The sequence below is a fragment of the Carassius gibelio genome, chromosome B2 (genome assembly GCF_023724105.1).
Source record: "Carassius gibelio isolate Cgi1373 ecotype wild population from Czech Republic chromosome B2, carGib1.2-hapl.c, whole genome shotgun sequence".
Classification (NCBI taxonomy): Eukaryota; Metazoa; Chordata; class Actinopteri; order Cypriniformes; family Cyprinidae; genus Carassius; species Carassius gibelio.
Window position 1 is genome coordinate 3,595,029 of NC_068397.1, and position 26,485 is coordinate 3,621,513.

At 38.4% G+C, this 26,485-nt stretch overlaps 1 protein-coding gene across 1 annotated transcript; it reads right to left on the reverse strand.

Moving 5' to 3' along the window:
* Positions 1-6,955: 6,955 nt before the first annotated feature.
* Positions 6,956-26,348, reverse strand: wnt3a (wingless-type MMTV integration site family, member 3A). The gene is made up of 4 exons (XM_052547666.1): positions 25,974-26,348; positions 17,790-18,031; positions 11,274-11,539; positions 6,956-10,581 (listed from the first exon to the last, which is right to left on the reverse strand). The coding sequence occupies exons 1-4, from the start codon at positions 26,051-26,053 to the stop codon at positions 10,102-10,104; spliced, it is 1,068 nt and encodes a 355-aa protein (XP_052403626.1). The 5' UTR covers positions 26,054-26,348; the 3' UTR covers positions 6,956-10,101.
* Positions 26,349-26,485: the final 137 nt, after the last annotated feature.

Below are 26,485 nucleotides of genomic sequence, written 5' to 3' on the forward strand. Positions count from 1 at the left end.
ATCTTAGTTAAAGAAAAATGCTCCATTATTGCAATTAATTCATGCACTAGATCTGAAAGCATCACTTAAGGTCCATTGTTTTTAATAATAATAAAAATAAATGTTAAATTCTTCATGTCAAATTTATTTGTATAGCATTTTTCAGAATACACATTGTTTCAAAGCAGCATTGCAGAACATAATCATATGGATGTTGATAATATCTTCATGCCGTTTAGTTGCATTTAGCAGATTGTTTACACTTTGTGATGATACAAGCAATCAAGCAGTACAGAATTGTGGTATGAGAGTATACTGTGTGGAGATGAAGTTGGATGTACTGATGTGCCATTACTGTTTTGTTCATCTTAATTTGCCCCTTGTTTACACCTGGTGTTAAAATGCTTTTTGGTTGAGCAGATCATAAGTAGATGAGGGAGACACATTCCCACTTATACCTGCTGTTTTAATATGATTTTTTTAGGAGAGGTGGCTTTTCTGATCCCTCGCTCTGATATTGATTAATAAGCTCGGACAATTTACTTATTGAGAAATTAATACAGAGAACAGCAGGCTTGGTTTCTGCTCCACCACTCATACGTTAATATCACTGAAAGAATCCATTCAGGGCCAAGGAACCTAAATAGTTGGATGCAACAACAATCAGACATAAAATAAAGAGAAATTGCTTACTGTTTCTACGTTACTTATCAGTTAGTTTTTGTAGTAAGGGTATGATGAAGTTACTTGCCAAGTGCTAAACTTTACTCCTTTTTATTGTACCACATTACTGACCTCTCACATATCACCAGCACCTACTACTCCACATTTGCTGTCCTTTCAGTGTCTAGATGAAAATCTCTTGCCCTTTTACCAGCAAAGTAATTTAGCTGCAAAAAGCTCAGACATCAAAAGACTTGTCACGTGTGAAACGAGAACTGTTTGAGCAGAGGTGTGACTTTTGTGTAGCTCCACCTAACTTCACTTCTTAACATTCACCCAATAAGGCATTTATCCATCAACTTGTGTTGGACCTTAGATCCATACGAGAGACCCAGCATTCAGAAGCATTGATATGCTGTTGTAAAAGTCTACTGAACTTCAGGTCATTAGAACAAGAGTGAGTGAAGTGTGGGAACATAAAGACAGTAGAGCTGGAGAACACTGATTGCAATTAGGTCCATTGTCTTCTATTTATATGGTTATTGGGAGGTACCGCTTTGACTGTGTCAAAGTTCTCACACTCGTTGAGCGAAGTCTCCCGCAGTGGAGTTGACAAGTCCTCTTCAGGCAATTACCTGCTAACTAGCTTGCTCTCACCTTGGTGACAAGCTTGTTAGGTGGGTTTCTGCTCTGTGAAAGCAGACAATTTCCTTCAGCCTGAGGGTGAGGTGCTCGGCTACTGTAGATTCGGGCTACTTTTGTGAATCAGAGTCTGGCTCTGGTGCCTCTCTGTCTGATGTTAGATGGGATCTAGGGCTGAAAACACATGCATTTTACAAAACTTTGTATCTTGCTAAATGTTTTTCCTAGTTTATTTCTGTTGGATATGGAAAGTGTTACATACATCACAAAAGTTAAAAAATACTGAATTTTGGAAATATTGTCAATTAAATGTTGGCTACTGTATTGCATTTGTGTGTTTATGTATATTTGGGTAGGAATACATTGCTGTAGGTTATGCAGTGTAAAAGGTATAAGTATACTCGTGGAATATTCATAGTAGGGTTTTCTGTTTAGCACATCAGTGTGTTTTCGTTTGGAGATTGATCTATTCATACAACATCTGGCTGAGTCATTTTGGTGCAAAAAATCTTTTTGAAAGGATTTTGTTTTGTGTTTAGAGTTTTGGGACAATAGGTCAAAGATTCAGTAAGCAATGTGTTAACAGTTGGGAAAAACTGTAACGTAATTGTTGCTATTTGGACAGTCAGTATTTAAACAGTGTAACTATTTTTGCAATGACTATGTATTTTTAAAATCTCACTACCTATTATAAGAAACTGCAGTGTGTTTACTGTATACCTTAAATACATTTTCTGCATGCTTTAAATTCCATTAATTTGCTACTTTGTAACCTGTGCTATTGAATTACCAAAATGTTTGCATTTGTATATGTCACAGTTTTTCTTGCACATCCATTGTTCCCCTATTCCAAACTGATTATTCCATAATATTGTGAGAAAAATAACATAATTTCAATCCTTTCTACAGCATGGCAAGAAAACAAGAAAATAATTTTAATCTGAGTTGTTCACATGTACACCAATTTTCACACGAATTGTGGACACATAGCTAACATCACTAAATTAATCAATTTTTTGGTTGTTGTAATATGCCATTCACATTATATACTGCGCAATATGCAGTAATCCATATGCTAGCATTTTAGCCGTATAGATATGAATCATGTCATGTTGCCATTGCCATGTGACCTACAATATCAGTTATGTTGTTTCCTGCCATTCACAACTCCTGTCTGATGGCCTAGCAGGATAGTAAAGCATTTATTGGATGCACACTTTAGAATCTCTAAATTAATTCAGACATACTCATTTCACATACTGTTTTTGTCTAATACATAGTCGGGAAGTGGGCATATTTAGACAAGGGTAGGTCTTCTGATGGATTTATAAATATAATTATATTATAAATTGAATATATACTCTCTTTCAGGTTTTTGAACAAGCAATTATATGATGGCAACCACTAACGCTTAAAAAAAAATGAGGGGGCCGTGCATGTCAATATTTTTTGGATGGTGGAGTTAGGCGATACTTAGACCTAGCTTCTGGCAGGGACATTGTGAGAGGAAGAATGAGTTATCAGGGGTCCTCTATTAGCCCCTAGTATTGGTACGCTCTATTCACATTGGCCTATAATCTGCTTCAGGGGCTGATCATTGATGCAGTCCTGTCACCACAGAGAATTTTGCCCTTATTGTCCCCCAGAGAACTAAGCTGGCTCCTGAGCTCTCTCAAAAGAATCAAGTTATTATCAAGGGATTTTTTCCCCTTCTTTCTCTCACACTAAAATCAAGAAAGAATGATGCTATTGTGTCCTGTGTGTTCCCAGCTCCTAATTGTGGACAAGACTGACAACTAACCCAAGTTTTAATCTGGTCTATTTTTTGGATGGTTTGCTCTTCAGTGAGTCAGTGGGGTGCAGATTCCATATAGACTGGTGCTAGAATGTCCTCTAAGCTCTTTAAAGGCCTGTACATAGTTTTAGCTATTTCAGATTCAGCTATTTCTATTGATCTGTTTCATACTTTTTCCTTATCTTAACATGGACAGAATGGCACTTGCATCTGTCAGGTATGCTATAGTGAGAACTTAAGAGCAGAGGATTACAGAACTGAAATGTATTGCGTTTGCAGAGAAAACAACACAATTCTGGTTGGTTGCAATGTTCCTAACCAGCTCAAGACAGTAGGGCAGACAATAAATGGGTAGTAAGACAAAGGTCAGCACTGAGTGATCAGTCCAATCCAGCAAAATTCAAGGGGTGATGCAGAGACAAAGTCAAAGTCAGGCAGACTTTGGTATCACAGACCAGTCCATGGTAGCATGAGGGTAGATCACAGACGAAGATCTTCAGGACAATGCTCAAGTTCAGACCACAATAAACAGGCAGATGAATGGGATCAATCCAAAGAAGATGAGAACAGACCATACCAACAGGAAATGAGACTGACAGGATAGGCAGGAGCAGAGGTGTTGTCCAAAAACACTCTGGTACTGAAGTGATTTAGAGAGCAGGCAGATAAAAAGCAAGTGATCAGCTTAAAATAGAAGACAGTTGAGAGCACAGGCACTCCATGGAAAGAGGCAAACAAAGAAAAGTTAAGTAAAGACGCTCCACCTGGCACCCCATAGGGCAGAGCAGACTGCTGGCAGTGGAAATCCTCAATGAGCACATGGTCCAGATCCCCCCATACTGATCACACCGCCTGAGTGGGAACACAAAATGGCAGGTCTTCAGTGGAGATCCACACCCTTTGCCCACAGATGTAATAGGGAACCACAATCTGATGTCAGTCAGTGTTTTTTCCCCCCATGCATTCCCGTTTCCTTATCACCTTTTCTCTATGACCCTTCTTCAGCGCAGCATTGGATGAACACCTGGGCCGAAGGAACAGCAGCTTTAGAACCCTAGGAAGGAAACAGGGAGTTAAAAGCCAAGACAGCACAACATGGACAACCTGGTCTATTACACCAGCAGGGAGTATTAGCCGTGTTAACACTGTCAGGCCAAAAATGGTCGTGTCAATTCTGGGGCTTGATCATGCCTTGTCAGTGGCTTTGTTTTTTTGTGATCTTGCTAATTCCAGTGATTTACGTTTTATTAGTTTTCTGATGAATCTTAAATTTGGTGGTGGAATGATGGGGTTGTGTGACATCGTTCCAAAGAAACGTGTAAAGGGCTGGTTTTAGCTGCAGAGCTTTTGGCCCGATGGTGGAAAGACAGCATGATTTGTAGATCACTGCTATAGGTCTGAGGCTATTAGCCCCGTCCGGGCTGTTGAAAGCACTGGCCCGACAGTGGAAAAGCAGCTACTGGCCTATTCCCAAAAAACCAACTGCTGACTCCTAGAAGATGGGTGGGAGACCAGAAATCATTTGAAATCCTGGTTTGCATGGTCGGTCTGGCCGTTGGTCTTTGGTTTGAATACTGACGAAATACTATCAGTAGTGCCAATCTGCAAACAGAAACCCCTCCAAAAGTGAGAGACAAACTGGGGTTCCTCGTCGGAAACCACATTCTCTGGAATACCATGAATCCGGAAGATGTGGTCTACAACCACCCATGCCATCTCCCTGGCAAACAGGAATTTGGGAACAGGAATAAAGTGGAGCAATTTGGAGAGATGTTTCAAAATGTTGGAAGACAGTATTGCTGCTGGTTGGAGGGAGAATGTTGACAAACTTGTTTAGAACACAAACTGAGCATGTGTCCACAAACTTAAAGACACCATCTGCCATGGCCAGACACAACAAGTGGCCAGAGACCCTCCTCACTCCCAGATGGCAGATGTGAGAAAGAAAGAAAGTTTTGGAAAAACTTGAAGACCATAGAGTGGACCATAGGAAGGAACAACTGACCTGCCAGACAATTACCAAACAAAGTAGTGTAGCCTTGTCCATCGCAGTAAAGATTCAGAACAACCCTTTGAACAACTTTTGCTGTTTCTCCTCCAAAGACAGCTGCAATCTGCCCACTTGCATGGGCTCAGGATAAGGTGGTTTTCCATCAGGAGAGGAACAGAGTGAATTTCCAGTGGTTCGGCCTGTGACTTACCCCGTCGAAGGTGAAATTAATAGTCCAGGAGACCAAATCATCAAAACTCATGGGGGGTTCTATGCCTGAGACCAAGACTACCCTCTGCCAGATCCTCCAAGAAGCACTGCATTGCAAATGAACAGAATGCAAACTCGTCTCTAAAGGCAATTTAACCAACAAGCAGAAAATTTGAAATGTGTACTGCATTATTGTTATATATGTTGTTCCAAACCCATAATACGTTCATTCCTCTTCAGAACACAAAGTAAGATATTTCTGATGAAATCCGAGAGCTTTTTGACCTTGCATAGACAGCAATGCAATTGAGATTTTCAAGGCCCAAACAAAAAGGTATAAGGATATTGTGACATCAGTAGATCATCTGTAATCTTATTAATCTACAATAATACTTTTTGTGCACAAAACATAAATAACGATAGAAATGCTGCTAAAGCAGAAACCAGCGTTCTAGCATACAATGTCCATCTCTCTTATTTCATTGTCGGAACATGAAGAAGACTGACACAGAAAATGATAAATTGTTGAATTAAGTCATTATTTTTGTTTTCTCTGGACACAAAAGTATTCTCAATGCTTCATAAAATTAAGCTTGATCCACTGATGTCACATGGACCATTTTAACAATGTCCCTACTACCTTTCTGGGCCTTGAATGTGGAAGGACCCTTGCTGTCTATGGAGGATCAGAGAGCTCTTGGATTGCATCAAAATAATCATAATTTTTGTTCTGAAGACAACTGAAGGTCTTATGGGTTTAGAACGACACAAAGGAGAGTAATTAATAACAGAATTTAGATTTTTGTTAACTTGAAGAACACTTCTTTTTGTAAGGGCTTATTTAAGATAATATTAATGCAATTTAATACGCTACAAAAGAACTATAAGCTGGTGGCCATAAGATCTGATAAACATATAAAGACGTTATTAGTATTTAAGAGGTCTTTTGACCTATCGAAGTGTATAAGTGAAAGTTTAGTTTTTTTCCCTCACTAGTGCCCCTGGTGGTGACTATAGAGAATATATTTGAAAAAATGTAGTTACGCTGCGTTGCTCATTTTCCCTTCCTGGTATCCTCATGTTAATACATAACTTGGTCATGACATGAATTAAAAGCTGTAATTAAAGTCATAGTTGCATATTTAATTATTATTATTATTTATTTTTTTGCGATGCCATCCATTTGCCAGTTAAACTTGCTTTATAAGTGTATTTACTGTAAACATATCTTGTTTTTTTTTTTACACAAGAGACGAGAATCAAAATTATTATCTGTGATACTTGATGACATACCATATGTGGCACATTAACATTAGGTTGAAACCCTGTAGAATTCCTTTAAAGGATGCATGACATTACAGATTTATTTATAGTGTTAGAGGATATTATTTTTCTTTTCTTTTCTTTTTTCTTTTCTTAAATAGCCAATTGCTTTTTTTAAAATCCATGAACCATGATTCCTTCTTTCTGTCACTAATTGGTTGCAAGTTAATGAAAGGTGGGGACATTCTCATTTCAGATTTATTATTTATTTTTATAATTATAATTTATTGCTCATATTTTGATTTAAACTAACCACTAAACCTAAATATATAACTTTGGCGTGTAACTTGATGTTTAATGTCAGATCTGGGTCCATGAAGCAAAAACACTCTTGAATCAAAAGTCAATGACAGAGACATATTTTTATTTTATTTAATTCGGTTATAACATTAACAGCTAGAATTCTAATAACAGAGAGCAGGACATACAGTGCATCCTATGTGGTCAGTGGAAAAATAAGCAACAACACAAAACAACATTTTCCTCACAAGCAATAGTCTTTTGTCAGCAAATATATACTCTTGCTAATATATACACATTACAGTAAAATAAATAATCATAAAAAAATCCAAAACTTCCAGAAATCCTTAAACACAGAACTAGTCCATACAAAACTTTGGAATTTAAGACCATGATAAGAATACAAATTGAACTGTGTGGAAGCAAACAATCGAAATTCAGATGCAGTGATGTACACATAAAAACATCAAGTATTGTTTTTTTGTAGTTAGGGGCGAATCACTGTTAAATAAAGCATTGTTGAACGCTGAATAGGGCATGTGCTTTGAAATGATCCCTGATTGATGAGAGATTAAATCAGTGTGAGATGGGCAAGAGGAAACATGAGTTCATTTTCTTTGAGGAAATATCTGCGAAAAGAACTTCTGCCAAAGAATTTTACAAGCTGGGGTTTTATCTCTGCCTTTTCACATTTCCTTGCAATATTAGATCGACTAACAGTTCATGTCCTGTATGTTTACTAGTTAACTGTAACATCAATAATGGCGAATAGACAGTATTTATTTTCTTCAGAAAACTGGTTGAATGTAATTTTTCCATGCTACTTAGTCAAAATATAGCGTGGCTTTTAATAACACAATATGCATTTTGATTTTCATACATTGCATCTTTTATAATCTATTGTTCAAAAGGACTCACAGAAGTGTTAGAATATCTCTATTTGGTTAACGAACACAAACTTTCTATCAAGATTCCATTAGTAGAAAACTTCACATTTTAGTTCTTAACTACGTTTACACAGTGTCTTTCACAGAAAGAAGAAAACAAAGAGTCATGCACATATACAGACACATTTACATACAAACACCAAGACACATACAGTAGATTTACACAGAGAAACACAAATGCACAAGCACAATATCACGCATAAATATAACAACAAACCTGTTATTAGTTAGCAGCATTATAAATGAGAGTAGTTCATTTAGTTTCTGTACTGCTGCTAACTGGGTAGGAAAAATTAGAATAAAAAAACATTAATTTTGGTCATGAATTCACATATAATGGCTATTAATGGCAAACATGAAAAATACTTGAGTGTTACAATTGTGAATTCAAACTAAATAATTAATTTTGTCATAGCAACAACAGGGTCCAAAATTAACCTTTTACCAAACAAAAATAAAAATCAATAAATGAAAAATAATAATTACAAAAAAGACTTTTCACCATCTGTCAAATATGGGTGAGTTGAGAAAATATACCAGTCATGATGACAATGATGATTATTTTCAGTTATAATATACTTGCACTGGAGACACCTGGCAAATGTTAATTTTGGGCCCTGCATGTACATTTATATTATTGATTTAGCAGATGCTTTTATCCAAAGTGACTTAAAAATGAACAGTGTTTCAGCTACTGAATAAAGGTACAATTACCTATATTCATTTTGAAATGTTATGGACCTCTCTCTGTTTGTGAAATATCAATAATACTGTCACACACAAATAAGGCAAATGAATGTTTCAAGATAGAAGTGCTCACATCTATTTGTTTTAGCTTGAATAGATTATTGATCTTTGGGGAAAACTGGATGCTTTCACACTAGCACTTCTGGTGCACGACTGGGTTAGTTTGAAGTCAGATTTCAGCTTGTTTGGATGATGTGAACACAGTTTTCTGTGGATACTTAAATTTGAATTTGAACCCAAAATTCAAATTCAAATTCAAATTTGAACCAAACACAAACCCACAAGTTAAACTGACTGCAGATATGAATGCAATCATCATAAATTGATGGCATATTATAGTCAAATGATGTGCTTGTGTGTGCGCCGATCTAAAATAAAGAATATAGATCAGTGGCTGACTCACTTTCCTGATGCACGGTAAGAAGATGTTCTTTGGAAACTTTGCAATACATTCGCGCAGACAAACGCAAGTGCCGCTCCGTGTTGACTCTTCGGAAAGAAGCCCAAGGGTTAAAAACACAAAGTACAAAACTGAGAAAGGCTGTCCATTTCGCAGCCTTCTCCTGCGTGAGGCATCTAGCAAGAGGGTGAACAGCTGCTGCTGCTTTGATTACATATGTTAACCATGGTTTGGACCCAAAAATACAGTGTGAATACAACCCAGAAGGGTCAGGGAAAAGGGGAAGCAACAGAACTCTGGTTTGGACCAAGCAATTAAACCCAAGTGCAACAGCACTCTAAAAAACATGATCTAGAATAGGTCTTGATACTTGCAACAAAATCTTAAATCATTTCAAGAAAACAGTGACATAGACACAATGCATGGACATTCACTCAGATACAAGTGCATTCGTAACCTAATGTTAGTAACTTACAATAAACTCAACCTAATATGTAAGTTCAGTGTTTGGTCTTGCACACAGAGACAACGTAAAGTGTATTATATGTCATTAAAGAATTGGTTAATCAGTTGTTTGCTGGTATTCAGGAATGCACTTTGTATTAAAAAGATACAAATAGCTTCTTTAATGGTGTTAGTAGTAAGGATATCATTAATAATGCAACTATCACCACATTTCAGAGGCGCTTGTGGGTAAACCCTGGTATTCAGTTTGCGCTGCCTTTGTTGTTACAGAGTTGTCCCGTCTGAGTTTGCTGCCACGTGTCGACAAACCCTCTCCCTTTGTAAGGTTTCTTCTCTTTTCTTGGAGACACAATTGGTCAAGGTCCCAAGGGCCTGAGTCTCTAGTAATCTGATCCATCACTTATCCCCTCCTGTATCAGACTGGAAACGATAAGTACCTTCCAGAGCTGAGCCACAAGCCTGTATTTGTCCTCAACAATGGGGAACAAAGCCTTTATGGGTTTTTCTTTGTGTCTGTTGAAACAGCTTTCTTTGAAGGTGTTCTAGAATTACTTCAATGTCCACTGTATCCCTTTCTTGTGATTATCTTATTAGTAAAACCACAAACAACTCAATTCAACTCAGTCCACAAGTTTTGGATAGAAGGTTCTCGCATGTTTACAACCCCAAATGTCTGGTTCAGTGTGGTTTTGTTTGTTTCTTACTTGCAGGTGTGGACATCATAAACTCTCGTACACTCCTGGCAACTCACGTAGCAGCACCAATGAAAAATGCAGTGGCATTTCTCCTTGCGTTTCTCAGTTCGAGTGTTGTGGCCTCGGCCGCAACAGAGCAAGTCGCAGCCATCAATACCGTGTGATGTCAGGTTACATATACGGTCACGGGTGCCGAAGGAGCCGGTTTCTGGGTTGGGTTCACAGAAGTTTGGCGAACTTTCATAGTAGACCAGGTCAGTTTCGGTAGGGGGCTTGAAGAAGGTGTACTTTGGTCGTAAGGTCTCGACCCAGCCTCGTGATTCCCGATGTTTCTCCACCACCATTTCTGATGAGCTGTCATACTTGTCCTTCATGTAGTCGCCTATCACCCGAAAGTCAGGCTGCGACCACCAGCAGGTTTTCACCTCGCAGCTTCCCGAAAGGCCGTGACACTTACATTTCAGGTACATGTGGTCTGTGATTGACTAGTGGAAAAATGAAAAACAGAATAGTGATCTTAGCCCTGAGATTCCAGAGGATAATAAATTGCCTTTATTATACCATTTAAGATATTGCCTTTCATGCAGTATGCAAAGGATTCGCAAAGGCTTTTTCTTGAAAGATGGCTCAGTACCCTGTTTATTCGTACCAGCTGGCTCCACTGAATCACAACTTTTAATATTGCAATTAACAGATGCTTATATTTTCCATAGAGCGTTCAAAATATAGCACTATGACAATGGTGTATTGATTCCAAAATGCGCTGTTTGTGGCAGACCAATCAGAACAGATTGGGCCATCTGATGAATCAGAAGAGAGAAGACGCAAGGAAAGTAGGGGTCTATAAGAAACTGAGTCTTAGATCTGCTTCAAAGATTTTTTCGAAAATCGTTGGAAAATTAAGTGAAATTAAATGCATATCTTGAGAAAGGGAAAACGCTTTTTGACCTTGCATGCATGTAAACCAAAACAATATTATGAACCATATGGTTGCATGGTTTCCATGCTGGCCAGAAGTGGGCCAGATCTGGGCCGAAACTGCTTGCTTTCTGGGATAGATTAACCTGAGCATAAACTATATTTGAACATAAACTAATCCATCAGCAAGGAGAATAAAGTAACCTGAACTAGAGTGGAAAAGCATTTTATTATTTTCAGTGGGAAAAAAATTGCTCACCACACGTCCAGCTTCGTTGTTGTGTCGATTCATAGCTGAGCGAGCGTCTGGCCGATTCTCACGAGCATCAGCAAACTCTCGGGATACCATACTGCCAAACTCCACGTCCTCACTGCAGCCGCCCCACTTCCAGCCCTCGCCTGGTGGTCCTTTCCTCCGCGTGTCACAGCCACAGATGGTGACGGAGCCCTCGGAGCAAGCCCGCGTCACAGCGAACGCTACCCCCGCTGAGGCAATTGCATGGACAAATGCTGATTCTCGAGTGGCTATGGAAGTGCATAGAGAAAACAAGCATTGTTACATATGTTATACCTCAGAATGTCTATGAATTGTTCTTTTATTTGTCCTGATATTATTGTTACATTAATAGAGCTTAATTAAACTTCTCAACACTCATGAGCATGTGGTTAAATTTGTAGGTTAAGACAGTTCACCCAGGTCTCATTGTGGACACGGTATGCCATGAGTCAGGGAAGACCAAACATATCTTTCCAGATAAGGCAAATACAAGGCTGACAAGTGTATAATTAGAAAGACTTAATTAAGCAACTCTGAGGTGGGGAAATATGCCTGTATTACTCATTGCTAAGACTCACTGTCGATTTGTTATTACAAGACCCAACGCGTTACTTTCGGAATTAATTTGAAGAATGAACAATGCAAGTTTAGGTTGATTATAATCTCCAAGATGATCCAACATTCTGTCTGACAGGGGATTTTGTGACGATCCTTGCTGACGAGGGGCCCCATACAAACTTAAAAGTGCTTTCCAACAGACAGCTAATGAGGTTGGTAATTTTGATAAATACTCTGTGGTCTTGTGTAGTCTTGCACTTGCAGGAGAGAGGAAACGTCTATGGAGACACCGTGAATCAAGTCTTCCTTTGTTGCAGGTTTCAACTGGTTAGATAAATCAAGGCTAGAGATAATGATGTTGCAAAACTGGCCACAAGTTCATTCTTATTCCACAATGCTAATTATAATGGCAAAAAAATTTGGTGCCTCTGGATGTTTGGATTAAATCTACCATGACGCAGTGTTTCTTTGTTCTTGACTACAAAACTATTAAAATGTATATCAGTTGATGCCTATGATTTCTCTTCGTTCAAACAATGAGCAACTTCTGCTTCCATCAGTTAAATCACATAGTAGTTGGGGGTACGAATAGTCGGGTCCGAAAGGGCCATTCAATTACAATTTAAAACCCACCGAGTGACCTGTGTTTTATGATCAGGAAGCCAATAAAACGTGGGTCAAATGCGGCCGGCTGACAATGACATGGCAGACCGGTCTGGGGAATAAAGTAGAGATGGCGTCAGGGAAAGTGGGGGCAGATTAATATCCAGATGAAGAATGGATCAAATCGAATAAATGGGAGAAACGGAGACACTTTAGAGCGGTAGGGGGTCTTTACCTGAGAAAAGAATGCAGGTGAAGCCAGATTAGACTGATTATTTGTGACAACAGTTTGCCCCTGCTGCCCACCTTCTAGCTAACTTTGCTGGACCCGCACATGGCAAGTGGTCCCTGTTACCTGCTGGGACCCTGAATCCCTCATTGTGCTGCCACTGTCACGGCGAATTACACACACAAAAGCCCCCCGATATTTTATATGAAATTTGCCCTTGCCAGTGATTAGTGGGGACCAAGTTAAGTCATAGCAACAGAGAACTATGCATTGGCCGGACCCCACTTGTCGGCAGACGGGGAAATCCCCATTGAAATGGTTTCATAAAACAATCTAAAGGGCGTGTGAATTGTGAAAGGAGCTTTCTCTCTGGCTTAATCTTATGGTCGCCCAGATATTGTGTGCTGAGTTGGGCCCAGCAGGAGGCGGGGCTAAGGTCCCACCATCAGCTCCGTTTGCCACACCCCTTTCTTTCTTTCTTGGGCAGAGTTAATGATATACTGGTGAGCAGAACTCCCCCGGCACAGTTAAACATGCATTTGATGAAAGCCACGCTGCTCTCAGTACATCCTAAATTGTAACAGTTTCTCCTCCTGAGGGCAAAGGTCATAACCTAGGTAGCTTGACCTCATGCAAAGTTGGTTTAGTTGAGGGTGTTAGCATTGAGAGTCATGGGATTCCTTTACTTCATTTTGTGGTGGTGGGCAACATGGTGGATGCCCCTGAGGAATTCCAATGAAAAGGCTTTTATTCACACCCAGATGTAATTTTATTGCTTGTTAAGCGTCTGAGGAAATTGCCAGGAGAGGCTATTTTGATCAAATATCACAGAAACAGAACAATGTATGCAAAGTCTGTCAAGTCACTGCCTTTCAGTTTAACGCTCTGATTTTAGTAACAACAGAGTCTTGAGTGACAGTGAGAACAAGCTAATTCTGGTGTCCAATTACAACTCGCATGCGACTGGCAACGTTATCTGCTGAAGGTGTGTTTTGCAAACTCTTCTAGAACTCCTGTGCTGACTCTCCTTTCATCACGGATTCCAGTGGGCCATGTTTTGACACTTTGGTTAATGTAAATTAATGAGCGCTGATGCAGACGTAGCCCGAGGCAGAGCTGTGAAATAGATAGAAGAGGATGAGACTGGAGAGGTGCAAAACTGTAGGCATACACACAGATTTATGAGAGATACAAAGCTAGGTGGCCAAACTGATATTCCATGTCTAGGTTTGTGAAGTAACCAATGAAAGCTGTCAAACAGTCAGTGAAAGTCAGTGAAGGTGCGCTTTATATCAGGAATTAAAAAAATAATGTCTGTTTTCAGACAGGTTTCCAGAAGACTTCCAGAGGTCCCACCCTAAGTTACATCATTAGTTGAGCCAGTGTCAACATGATCGGGATGATTAAACAAACAAAACGTATTCTGATAGCCCCACAGGCATAGGAGAATGTACATTTCTGAATGCCGAGGAAGCATCATCCACGTCTCTTGATCTCAGACAGCTGTGTGATTGTCAGTAACAAGCCGTTGAAGACCTACTACAGATCAGCGTTCCATTCAGCCCAGCACAAAATAGAACAGGAAACTGTCTGCGCCACAGACATTAACACCAGCGCACAATAGCACTAGCTCCGCAAAAGTGACAGAGTTAGTCACAAAGGAGCGAAAGTGAGAGGTGCTCTTCTCTAAGCTCTGTGAAAAGCTTCTGAGCTTCGAAGCGGCCCTTAAACCGCCCCCCAACAAAGCACTTAATCTACCCGCATTGACCTCTCACATTATTAAGAGCTTCAGAAGCTTTAATCCAATCAAAATGATTTACTAAAGCCACCCCTGGACCCCGATGACTGACCTGGTTCAAACCCCCGTCACCCCTGTCCCTGACCAATCTCCCCTTCAATTTAGACCGGAGGAGGGGGAACTGCAGGGGATATGGAGAGGCTATTAACACTACAATGGAGAAGACCCGAGCAGTCCTCCCATCATCAGTAGCCCGCTTGGGCTCAAGCCCTCTCCATCAATGTAACAATTGCTTGAGAGTTTATTAAAAGCAATTGGCGCGGCTGTCACCGCCTCCCACCGTAGCTGCGGCCTCTCGATGCGCTCTGTCTCCTCGTACCCTGACCCCTCATTTCTCCTGGACACTGTGAGAGGACTAAACTGGTCCAGCTTTGAATTGATATAACTTTTTTTTGTAATGAGAAGGGCATTAAAGCAGCAACAGGAAGCCAAATGCTTATTAACTAATCTAGCGGAGATACCAGAGAAATATCTAGTGACTGGGAGCAACAAACTGAAACAGTACAACAGCTCAGCTGTTTTGAATATGGAGTAATTTCTCCAAGCTACTTTTTACAAATTTAGTGGTTTTGGATGGCACTTAGTTTTTTTGCAGTATGTAAAATCAAACCCAAAAACTTGCCTTAGATGCTCCTTTGTAACGTCAAAACATTGAATAATAATTCTTCTTTTCTAATGGGGTATTTCACACACCCATTCATTATTTTTAAAAACATATTTTTGTAACGAGGACCTACATAAGAATGTTTGGTCGGTGAGTATTTCCAAATTTCCAAGTATCATTGTTTAGCATCGTTAGTTTCACTACAGACCTTATTTTGCTGAAAAACTGGAAAAACCAATTATAAAAATCTCAAAGGAACCCACGGTGAAGGGTTTTGACATCACGGCTGAATAACTCTATTGAAAATGGAATTTCTTTTAACGAAGCAGTTTGTTTTTAAATCAGTTAAAACTGGTGCACTGCAACATTTTGTGTCTTATTTTTGGATATGATCAAATTAAATATTACTATAAAACAATCCTTTAAATATTCTTATAATATTTTTTTCGTAACTATAGCTATTCATCTCAGTTTTTGGTATATATGGTAACATTTAGTAAAGGGATTAATTGTCACTATTAACTAACTAGTGCTTATTATTAATAGAGCCTGTCCTCCAACAAAAAACGACCATATAGGTCGTTTGTCTAAGCATTTATTACGACCTATATTTACGTTTTAAAGTTAAGCGCGCTCTAGCGGGCGTAAAAATAATGACTGTATCATGTTGCGTCTGTCGTCATGAATTGACGAATAACATCATTACCAGTTAAAACGCACATTTATTTAAATGCAATGTGTGGCCGTTTTACACCGATCTCACAGTAATTCCTACATATTTTACTACTGTAGGTGGCTTATTCGTTCGAATGACCACACCTGACCCCACCCCTAAACCTACCCCTCACAGAAATCATGCTAAATTATGATTTATTGAACATATACATTTTCGTGCACGTCCGTTCCCTGGGATCGAACCCATGATAGCATGATTACATATCAAGGTATAACGCAATAATCTACCAACTGAGCTACACGAAACGCAAACCAGAGGGCAAATAAAAGAGTACAAAACATTCATATGAAAACGACCTTTTGCCGATAGGGGCGCACTTGTAGTATACGCTCTGATGGGTCGTATTTCAGGGATTTGGACAAACGACCTATACAAGCGTACTGGTTGGAGGACAGGTTGTATTAATATACTGGCTGTTGATTAGCACATATTAGTGTTTTATTCTGCATGAGCATATTTTAGATCCCTTAAATCCCACAATTAAACTTAACAACTACCTTACTAACTATTAATAAGCAGTAAAATATTTAGAGTTTATTGACGCAAAAATCAAGTTAATAGTTAATATCGAGAATTTGTTCCAAAACTAAAGTGTGACCAAGAACATTAACCCACAAACAAATGCCACTGACTTCAAATTTTATAAGTATCTTGTCAAGTTACAGCTGTTTAATATGAGCAAAAGCAATAATGCTTAACAAAATATAGATTTCTGTTAAGAAGCAATCTAGTTTGGTCTAGTTAAGCAACAGTTGATTAGGAGTTTTTGCTGAAAATGTTCTGTGTTATGCACAGACTTGTGCCTTAGACAAGAATCCCAAATGATTAAAGACCAAGACAACACATTCATAACTTCACCTTAGATAAACACACACGCTGGCAATGTAATCCGTTTGAGCGCACAGTGAAGTATGTCTGTAAATGTGTGCGTGTGACACACATGCTGAGATACTTCTGAAATGCCTTTTAGGAACGTCAGCGTGTTGCTGCTGTTAGATGCATTACCTTCACTGTGTTGGGACAAACACAATGAGAAATGTGGGGATTCCCTTTGACAGAAACAAACAAAACCCGTCCCACCCACTTTACTCGCGTGCATCACTACATCTGTACAAACTGTCATAGTCCAGTGCACCTGACTAATGCCCATTGAGAGTAGGATTAGAGAGCAGCAAATAAATAATGTGCACAGAACAACAGAGTAATCTCAGCAATCAGAGCTGTGTGCAAACAGGGACTTTTGTTGTAATTGAGAAGTCATAATGTTACATAGTCACTGAATACAAAGAAGCACTGAGTGAAATATGATTTTCAAGTAGCTTTCATTATGGGGTGGATAAAGGCAGATCATATTCCTGTTCTCCCATTTTAAAAATGTAGAAACGGGCTAAATATTCAATCATTCTATAATTTAGGATACATTTCACATCAGGAAAAACAAGCTTTCGCAATGAAACATCTATTGCTTTAAGTTGATATATTTTATCTGCTAGTTGCCAAGCTTAATCGTACCACATCATTTTGATATTACAAAGAAATGCTGAGTTTGTCAGCTATGTTATGGACAAACTGTATGGGTTTAAAAATGTCATCATTTTGATTCATTATTTCAATGGCAGGCTTCTCTGGCCAACCAAATGTCATTTTCTTGATAACCTCAAATGATAATATTTATTTCCTGTAAAAAAATAATAAACTCAATCTTAACACTTTACTTAAAGCCATTATGTATAATGCATTCTAAAGGGTTATTAAATGGTATAATGCATTATAATGATTAATAATGTGAGTTGTAATACAATAACAAATTTAAAATGCATAGTGTAACAATGAATTGCTAAGTGTTCTAACGTATTAATAGTTGCATGGTTACAATATTAAAATTATAAAAAAATGATTATCAATGGACATGAAATGTACCCTTAATTATACAATGACTTGATCATTTCTCATTGATTCTCTAGGCCTACCTTTATCCAGCACCGGTCCAAAGATGGCCAGGTTGTCATTAATAGTTGTGCAATTCCATCTGCGGCCTCGGAACTGATGCTGACACTCTTGGATGCCGATTTTCACCCCCTCTGCCACACTAGGCATGATTTCCAGATAGTTGCGGCAGAAGCGGAGCTGTTTGGGTACCAGGCCGGGGATTGAGCTGCACAGGATGGGCTGAGTACCCAGAGACGAGTACTGGTGTCCCACCGCCAGAGACCTGCCGAGGAAGACATGATGCAGGTGAGTACTTCTCTTCTAGATGTGCTTACCAAGGAACACTTTATTTGAATGAGCAATTCTTCTCACTATTAACAAGCATGAATGTTACTAGCATATTGGCTGTTTATTAGTACTTATAAAGATCATATTAATGCCTTATTCTGCATGGCCCTAAATATAATCCTGTACCTAAAATTAAGAACTACACTACCAGTCAAAAGTTTTCGAACCGTAAGATTTTTAATGTTTTTAAAGAGGTCTCGTCCGCTGACCAAACCTGCATTTATTTGATCTAAAAAGCAGTAATATTGTGAAATATTTTTACGATTTAAATTAATTGCTTTCTATTTGAATATATTTTAAATGTAATTTATTATTAGTTTTCAGCATCATTACTCCAGTCTGATTGGTAATAATTAATAAAAACAGCAAAATTAGGAGATTATTGAGGCTGTAGATTATTAAATCCGTGTAGTTGCCTTTTATCTCTTAATACTTTTTTGGGGGGTAAGTAAGTCCACTCTACGCATACTGGAAAATCTTTTCTTACATTTGTCATGTGCTAAACTTCATTGCTACCTAAAATATGAACGTTTTCTCGATTACTGACAAACTGGTCATTGCATCAGAATTTACAAAAATTCACAGAGACGGTGGCGAATAAATAAGTGAATGCAACACATCTCTAGTGAAAAGACCTGTGCATGGCGGTTTGCTGCTGGTCTAGCTGATGGACCTGCTCATTAGCAATGGCAGCGATGGTTTAAATCAAGTCTCCTTTATTTGTGTAGTGCTTTTATACAATACAAATTGTATAAACAGATCAACACGAAGATAGCATGGAGACTGTTCAGTTTTTGCTGTAAAGCAGCTCTCAAAGACAATAAATAGTGCCATTATTCAGCTCAAGTCAGTTCAGAGTTGGTCGTGTTCACGGAGTTTGTGTCTCTCTCAATTTATTGAGCATGATTGTCTGTGATATTAATGTTTTTAGCTAGTTAAGAGGCCTGAGCTAAACCAGAACATTTGGTGCCAGGATCCAAAATAAGCTTAATTTAGCTCAAAGCACAGACCCTCCTTTACTAACTACTCCTATTTACTGCATTATCACGGGTGTATCCTTTTCAAGTTAGGTGAAAAAGCCCAAACAGTGTAATTTGAACAATTACAGGATCAAAGTGTAACACGAGTGGATGGACTCCAGATCAATCCGACTCTTGGCGTTGTATATGCACCACAACAGTTTGACAATTTCGCAGTAGGAACTTGTGTTTGAAGCCGTCATAGGCACTGAAGATCTTTGGCTTTGCTGGGAGGGGTTCAGATGAAGCCGTAACACAAACATGAAAGCCCCAGCTGAGACAGGAGCAGAAGACTGATCAAGGATTCACAGTGCGGGACAGGTACCTTGTCATTAAGGGCCACCGACGTCCTTGAACTGTCCAAAAGTGAAACAGCCCTGTGGCTTGCTGTAATGACACAGTGTGCACTGGTCTGGCTGAGCATCAGAGGATGCTTGACTTATGTTAGTTTGAACTCGACCATTCTTTGATGACACACGGCTCAGATGCAACTCATGTGCTGACATGCTTTTCACTTACAATTCAGAGTTTCCATTGCAATGTTGTGGAAAGTTTGTCAGTTCGTCAGTCGGTACTATAGGGGTTTTGCTACTGTTTTTCTACCCGGTTGTCATCAAATTCAAATCGAACGCACAGTCTGTATCCTGACTCTATCTTAACTATGAAAAATTAAAACAAAACTTCAAGTACTGTATCTGATATGCTAACAGCTCAAATTAAGAACAAGACACATCTCATCACAACACCTCTGAGGATTTCAAAACCCACATTTTAGATTAAAAACAAAACAAAACAGAAAAACGCAATAGTGACTGTGAAGTGAAAGAGTAAACTCTATGAATTAAAATCCCACAGTGAATTCCCCAACAACCTTAAGCAACTGTTTTCTTATTAAACTACTTTTTCAATTTTATTTACCATTTAGATATTTAGTATATTAAAATATACTTACAGAAATGTAATAAAAGGAATAGTTATAAAACACACAATGGATAACTATTATATGTATGGACATTTGTACATTTTAGCTAAAAAATGATTTTGCTTCTTAATGTTGCAAACTGTTGTGTCTTATTTTAATGTATTACGTTTTTATTAAGAGCACTGGTTTGTAGTGCCAAAATCGCACAGATTCACAGAAAATTGCTTACTTCTGCGTTAAATAATACAGTGGATGGGATTTTTTATATAGTTAGGACAAACTTCTGTTTTAAGCCCCGCCCACCTCTGGATTTATCCCAAGAGATACCGTCACAAATAATATTGTCTTAAAAACAGATACAGATACTGGCTTTGCACATTCCTACAAATATCAAATATAATACTTATAATTTGTTACAGGCTATTTTATTTTATTTATGTTAAACATTTTGGGTAGGGATGCACGATGAATCATATTTAAATTGTGATCACGACTTCTGCTTCTCTCGATTTATTAAACATAATAATTTGCGATATTTGCCTGCTGGTTATTTAGCATGAACCTTTTTCTTTTTTTATAGGCTTTTGTGTTATTTTGCATTGGTAACAAGCGCTCGCATGCTGTCATGGTTGCCAGATATCAAGAGTTAAAGTCCTTAAGTCAGAGCCTTTCTTTAATCATTATATTTTCTGCCTGTGGTTTACTTAATATACCCAACCTGGCAACTATGTGCACGTGCTTTCTCTACATTACAGAAGATGCACAGATAAATGAAAACACAAGCAAACTTGTAAATTGGACTTTTTCACGATCTGAGATGCTCCACTCAAATTAAAGTCTAATGCATGTACATATTCATTGACTATTTGCAGCTAAAATGAACAAGACGTGTCTCTAAAGGTGTGAGCAGTCTCAATTAGATGTGTGTTGACCTGTGTTATGAGCTGATTACTAACCACAACAAGAGGGCCCCTCGGTGACCCCTGACCTCTGCAGTGATTAGACCTGAAGGGCTCTCTCAATGACAAAGACTACGACCCTCCCTCATCAGCTGATGCGCCACCAACCGCTTCCTTTACCTGCTGCATTCCACTACACTTCCTCTCCTCCTTTGTTCTGAGGGGGAAGTTATGGATCTCTGGTTGTAAAGGAAATGAATGATTACTTAGATCGACCACGTTGGCATAAGTCATGAATTTCATTGTTCGTAATCGCAGTACATCATTTGGATTTTTTTAAAGAGCGCAGAAAGTCCTCGAACTGAACTCCGCTTGAGAAATGTGAAAGAAAGAAGTTCGGATATCAGTCAGTGCTGGGTAGCCAACAGCTTCCATCTCTTTCTCTTTCTTTGTCAGTCTGCTCTTGTCTAAACTGACTTCAATAGGCTATGCTTTGTATAAGTTGATCCCTGGCATTATTTGACTCTGAGTCAGTCCTTTTTACATCTTTCTCTGTAAGGAGCTTAATCTGAATTTCACTTTAAAGTCTAAGGGAGCACAGAACAAGAGGGAACTTGAATGAAACTGGCCTGAGAGAAGATCCAAACCTCTTCTAGCAGGGTGTAGCGAAACTATGAAGATTTGTTCACATTACATTTGACCTTTTCTTAGCCTTTGTCAGTCCTTCGCCTCAGGGGCCAAGTAGCCTCTCAAACCAATGGTACGGGACGTTTACGTCATCCCCGCCCGCCCCGTCTGTCTCACGGTGATGCATGCTTTTCTTTTACATGCATATAAATACACAACCAACCCTCAGTGCTACCCAAGGGCAGAACTGACCGAGGAGCTTGAATTGTGATTAAAATATCAGTCAGTTGCCATTTCTGTCTCTTTTTAGGTTTATGGTTATTTAGATCTAGTATCGCCTCTTTACGGGAGACTTTTCAGGTGCGCAAATCAACTTCAGTTCAATGTCGAGCGCAAGTCAAACAAGTGCCCAAAAAGCATGGATGTCAAAAGAGCTTAAGTAGATGAACATTGATTAAACGTGAAGATGATTAAAACTATGCATACCACATGTCCTTGGGCTAAATATACTTCTGAGATCACAATTATGAGGCACACATTTCATATTTATCTGTAGTTTAATGCGCAAATACAGTGCATTTGAACTCAAAAATATATCAATTACATTACAATTAAATGCTATTCATATTCAGTTGTGTGGTAGGCACGAAAACAGTCCAGTTTAAATTTCATTTTTATGCAATAGGATAAGTTGCACAAAATTATGCCCAGGTTGCATTTAACCCAAAAATCAAAGGATTATTATTATTTATTTATTTTTACCATTACCATTATAATTACTCTTGTTTTCAATAATGATTCTCTAGTGATTCTACATTTTCATTACTGTGATAGAGAAATAACTGCTGATTTATTTAAATAAGAAGAACAGTAAATCATTATAAGCACATGGTTTTTGCATCGTAATCAGAAAGAGATTTACAGTTTCAATTGAGCTGTAAATTAGATTCAAATTCGTAATTTTTTAATGGCATTGAGAGGTTTTATTATTCACCCAAAAACCTAAGAGAGACTGCCCTACAATTATTTCATACAGGTAAGCCTTGATTAAACCAGCTGCAAGTAATGTAGGTTTGCATGCATTAATATAGTTTAGTTAGTTTAGTTTATTGATTTATAGAGCACATTTCAAAACAACAGAAGTTGCAACCAAAGTGCTGTACACAGGCATTAAAACCAAAATTAAAACAACACTAAAACAAAATGAACACACAGGATCAAAACCTTGAAAACGTACAAATATAGAATTAATTTATGCATGCATTGGCTGTTTTATGACAGCTTCAACCGTGGCTCATCCATCAGATTTACACCTTTAACTATTGTTTCTACTATTTCACTTTTTTTAGCTGGAAACGGTTTGTGGGTAAAGATGCCGTCAAGCGTGGACAGCCCTCAGGTATTCTGCAGTCAAGACTAAAGTGATAATTAATAGGCTCTGCTGACGGCTAGAATCAGCACCTCATACTTCGGTATTGTACTTTGCCAGAAGCTGATGAATTTGAGACGTCACCGCCGCTGAGTGAGGTGAACAGGTGTTTCAATGACATGTCCTCATGCTCAGCTGTCTGCCCCGTCGTCATCTGTTGTAGCTCACGATACTGAGATCACCATCATTTAGTAAGAGCAGACAACCCAGGCCCTCTGAAACCAAATAAAAGCACATTGGGCCACAACTGCACTGAGATTGGATGAGCTGGTATTTCAGTTATCGGGAGTTTGATATAATCAAATGCAACACAAGCATTTATAGGTTTGTCCTCATTTGTGTGCAACTTTGCTATTTTAGCGATATCCCAAACGAAAGGATGACCAACTGACATCAACCCTCCACAGAACAGTACCGTCTTTACATCCCCCCAAATCTCCTAAAGCCAGGTAATTCAAAGACAACAGGACAGAAATGAACATTCCCTTTGCTCTGCACTCTTGGATATATTTGCTCACTTTTCATCTGAAGTGTATCCAGTCTAGGTTTTAATGCATATTTCAGCAAGCCCAAGCAAGTGCGCCTCTGAATTACCGCTTTAATTGTAGGCCCCGGGGGCACAGAGCCGACTTTGACATCAAGAGCGAAGTGTTTGGGAGAAGGAATGTGCGGCAAGCTTTCACCTCCAGGTATTTATCTTTTAAGGTGGAGCGCAGGGGTGGAGGTGCAGTCAGGCAACACTATGTCATGAGGAGATGCAGGAAGCCATGAACCTGGTCTCTAAACCTGGCCTACATCACAAACCTCCTTCACAAAGATACAAAGCAGAACGGGTCATTAGTTTCGGTGTTCTCCAGCAGGACGTGTGTAGATACACCTGTGCTGTCCAGGTCTCCTCTGCATGGACATTAGCAGGTTATCATATCACATGACTCTCAGCTGGAGCACCCTGCACATATATGTTAGAGGAAACCGAAACTCTGTGGCTTGTTTCTTGGGAAAAATAAAGACCAATCTTTCCGCCTGAAAACTGAATCGAGGAAATTTCAATTAATTTACATATACCTCTGTCAGAAGCTGATTGTTTTAACCTTTGACACATTTGGTGACATTTTACACAGAGTGCTTATTATGAAAATATTAAAGGAACATATTTAATTGCGAACACAATGCATTGTTTTCAGAAACCTAATTGCATGCTATTTATAATTAAATGATAAAGTGTTAAAGGTTACATTTATATTAAAAGCAATTAGTTGAATTTAAGAGTGTTTTGATCCAATTAAGTTCTTTATATGTAATTTCATGATTACTTTTACAGTCTTTGAAATTTGGTTAAAGTGCTAACATTACTGACAAGCAGTTATGTATAAGTAATGCCATTTCTGTTTAAACTTGTATGTCATGCATTTAAATGTATTTGTAATTACACACTCATTTTGATAAAGCTGTAATTTAGTACAAATATATTAACTTATTTTTTTTAACAACTGCGCTAGTTAAAATTATAACCAAATACTTTACATGTATGTTAGTATGTTGGTCCGCATTTAAAAGTAACTGATGTTCTTCAGAAGATTATTAAAAAAATTTTTTGAAAATGTCCTTTAAAGTAAAACTTTTCACTTGAGTTTTTCATTGCACTTTTTAAAAGTGCACTTAAATGTGTTACGAAACATAGGCAAGAAAGTGTGTATTTTCTTTAAGAGTGGGCTTTTATTTCATTCATATTATCTGCAAGTACAGTTTTGTTTTTAAAAAATACTTGTAAGATTTGAAGAACATAACAAGTGCACATTTAATACAATTAAGCACACATCTTTTTCCTCAAGGGTTGGCTGCCCGTAATAAGCAACAGAAGTTTCTGGATGCTGTCCTGTGAACTGGCATTGTGAATGAGAAGGAAAGCACAGCTTTTAAAATCTCAAGAGGGTCAGACAGACAACAATTAACAAAAAAAGAGCGGCCTGGACTGTGACTAATGACCTACTCAATTACAGCTTTTACAACCACTGAGAAAACTCTGCTTTATTGTCTTGCCTTGCTGAAACAATCTTCTTTAGGTGTGTGAGTCTTGGAAACACCTTAAACGTTTGCAATGTGTCTGTTATGAACTGTACTTTTTTTTGTGCAAGCATAAAGTTATTTTAAGAGAATGTTTGTAATAAAATGCATTGAAAGTTTGATGATACTGCATACTTTTAACAGTCAGTAAAATGTGCTTCTCTAACCTCATCAGCCACAATTTTACTTTATCATTATTAGAAGTCTTTCAGGCCGTTCAAAATACGATGATCACAACTACGTTTTCAAAAGCATACAATAATGTTGATTAAAAAATACAAAAACTAAAATGACAAATATGCTGTAAGCCTTATTTAAATGATTTCCGACAAAGTTTAGCTCTGATTAACGAAATTGAGCAGATTTAACTAAATGAAGTACTACATTAACAGCACGGATCTATTACAAATAACACCTAACTCAAATAACATTTCATCGCATGGTTTTTATTTAAAGACGGTCCGGTTTGACGGCCAGCCTGTCGTGAAATGCATCAGTGACACATATTTTTTTATTTTTATTATTATTAGGCTATTTATTATTTATTTATTTTTTTGCAATCGTTAAACTTTTAAGTAGATGAATTATATAATTATACTAACAATTTTAATTAATAAATAAAACGTTTAATTAATGAATTGAACATGATTTACACAGGATTATAAATCTTTGTTGATAAAAATGTATCCTGCAATTTCTACTTGTTGAACCTACTAACAGGTGCACGATAGATAGATAGATAGATAGATAGATAGATAGATAGATAGATAGATAGATAGATAGATTACAACTGACGTCATAGATATTTTCAATCCCCCAAATTTTTGTCAAGTTGAAAAGCTTGTCATTTACGCGTTCTAGACTACTAAACTCATAGTTTTTTCACAAGGAAAGGTTAAAAAAGTCATAAAACTTACCACCATATCGGGTAACTTGCCATGACACGCGTACGCGTGAGCCCACAAAAAAGAAACAGGAAATATCCAAGATATATCATCCTTTAAAAAGTTAGGCTTAAACAGACACGCACACGCACACACGCACATATACACACACATACACGCGCACACATTAACGCGCGCGCACACACACACTCGCCCGCGCGTGTCAATGAGAAAGCGCGAGGTGATGATGAGCGATATTTCTCTCCGATAATCCTACAGTGTTCTCCTGCGCGCGCTCATGAGCCGCATGTTAAAGTTAAGAGCAGCTCTGCGCTCGGACCCAATCACAGGCTTCTGCCACGGGCGAAATTCTGCTGACAGAGTCACTCAGACAGTCTGAACCGCAGAGCTCGGGACACGCACTGATTTAATAGTTATTGGGACATGCGAGGCTTTGTGTGTTATATATATCAGGTTGTCTAAGGGTGGGTGGGGGGACCCCTGTGGATTGGGTAGCTATAACAACCTGTCCGGATTTCACCCCC

Bases quoted from the DNA above. Each gene is read 5' to 3' on its own strand.
- wnt3a (XM_052547666.1), bottom strand. From the start codon at position 26,053: ATGATATATCTTGGATATTTCCTGTTTCTTTTTTGTGGGCTCACGCGT. The intron at 11,540-17,789 runs GTAGGCCTAGAG...GCACTTCCATAG, and splicing joins TGGACCGGTGCTGGATAAAG to CCACTCGAGAATCAGCATTT. The intron at 10,582-11,273 runs GTGAGCAATTTT...TTTTTCCACTAG, and splicing joins ACAACGAAGCTGGACGTGTG to TCAATCACAGACCACATGTA.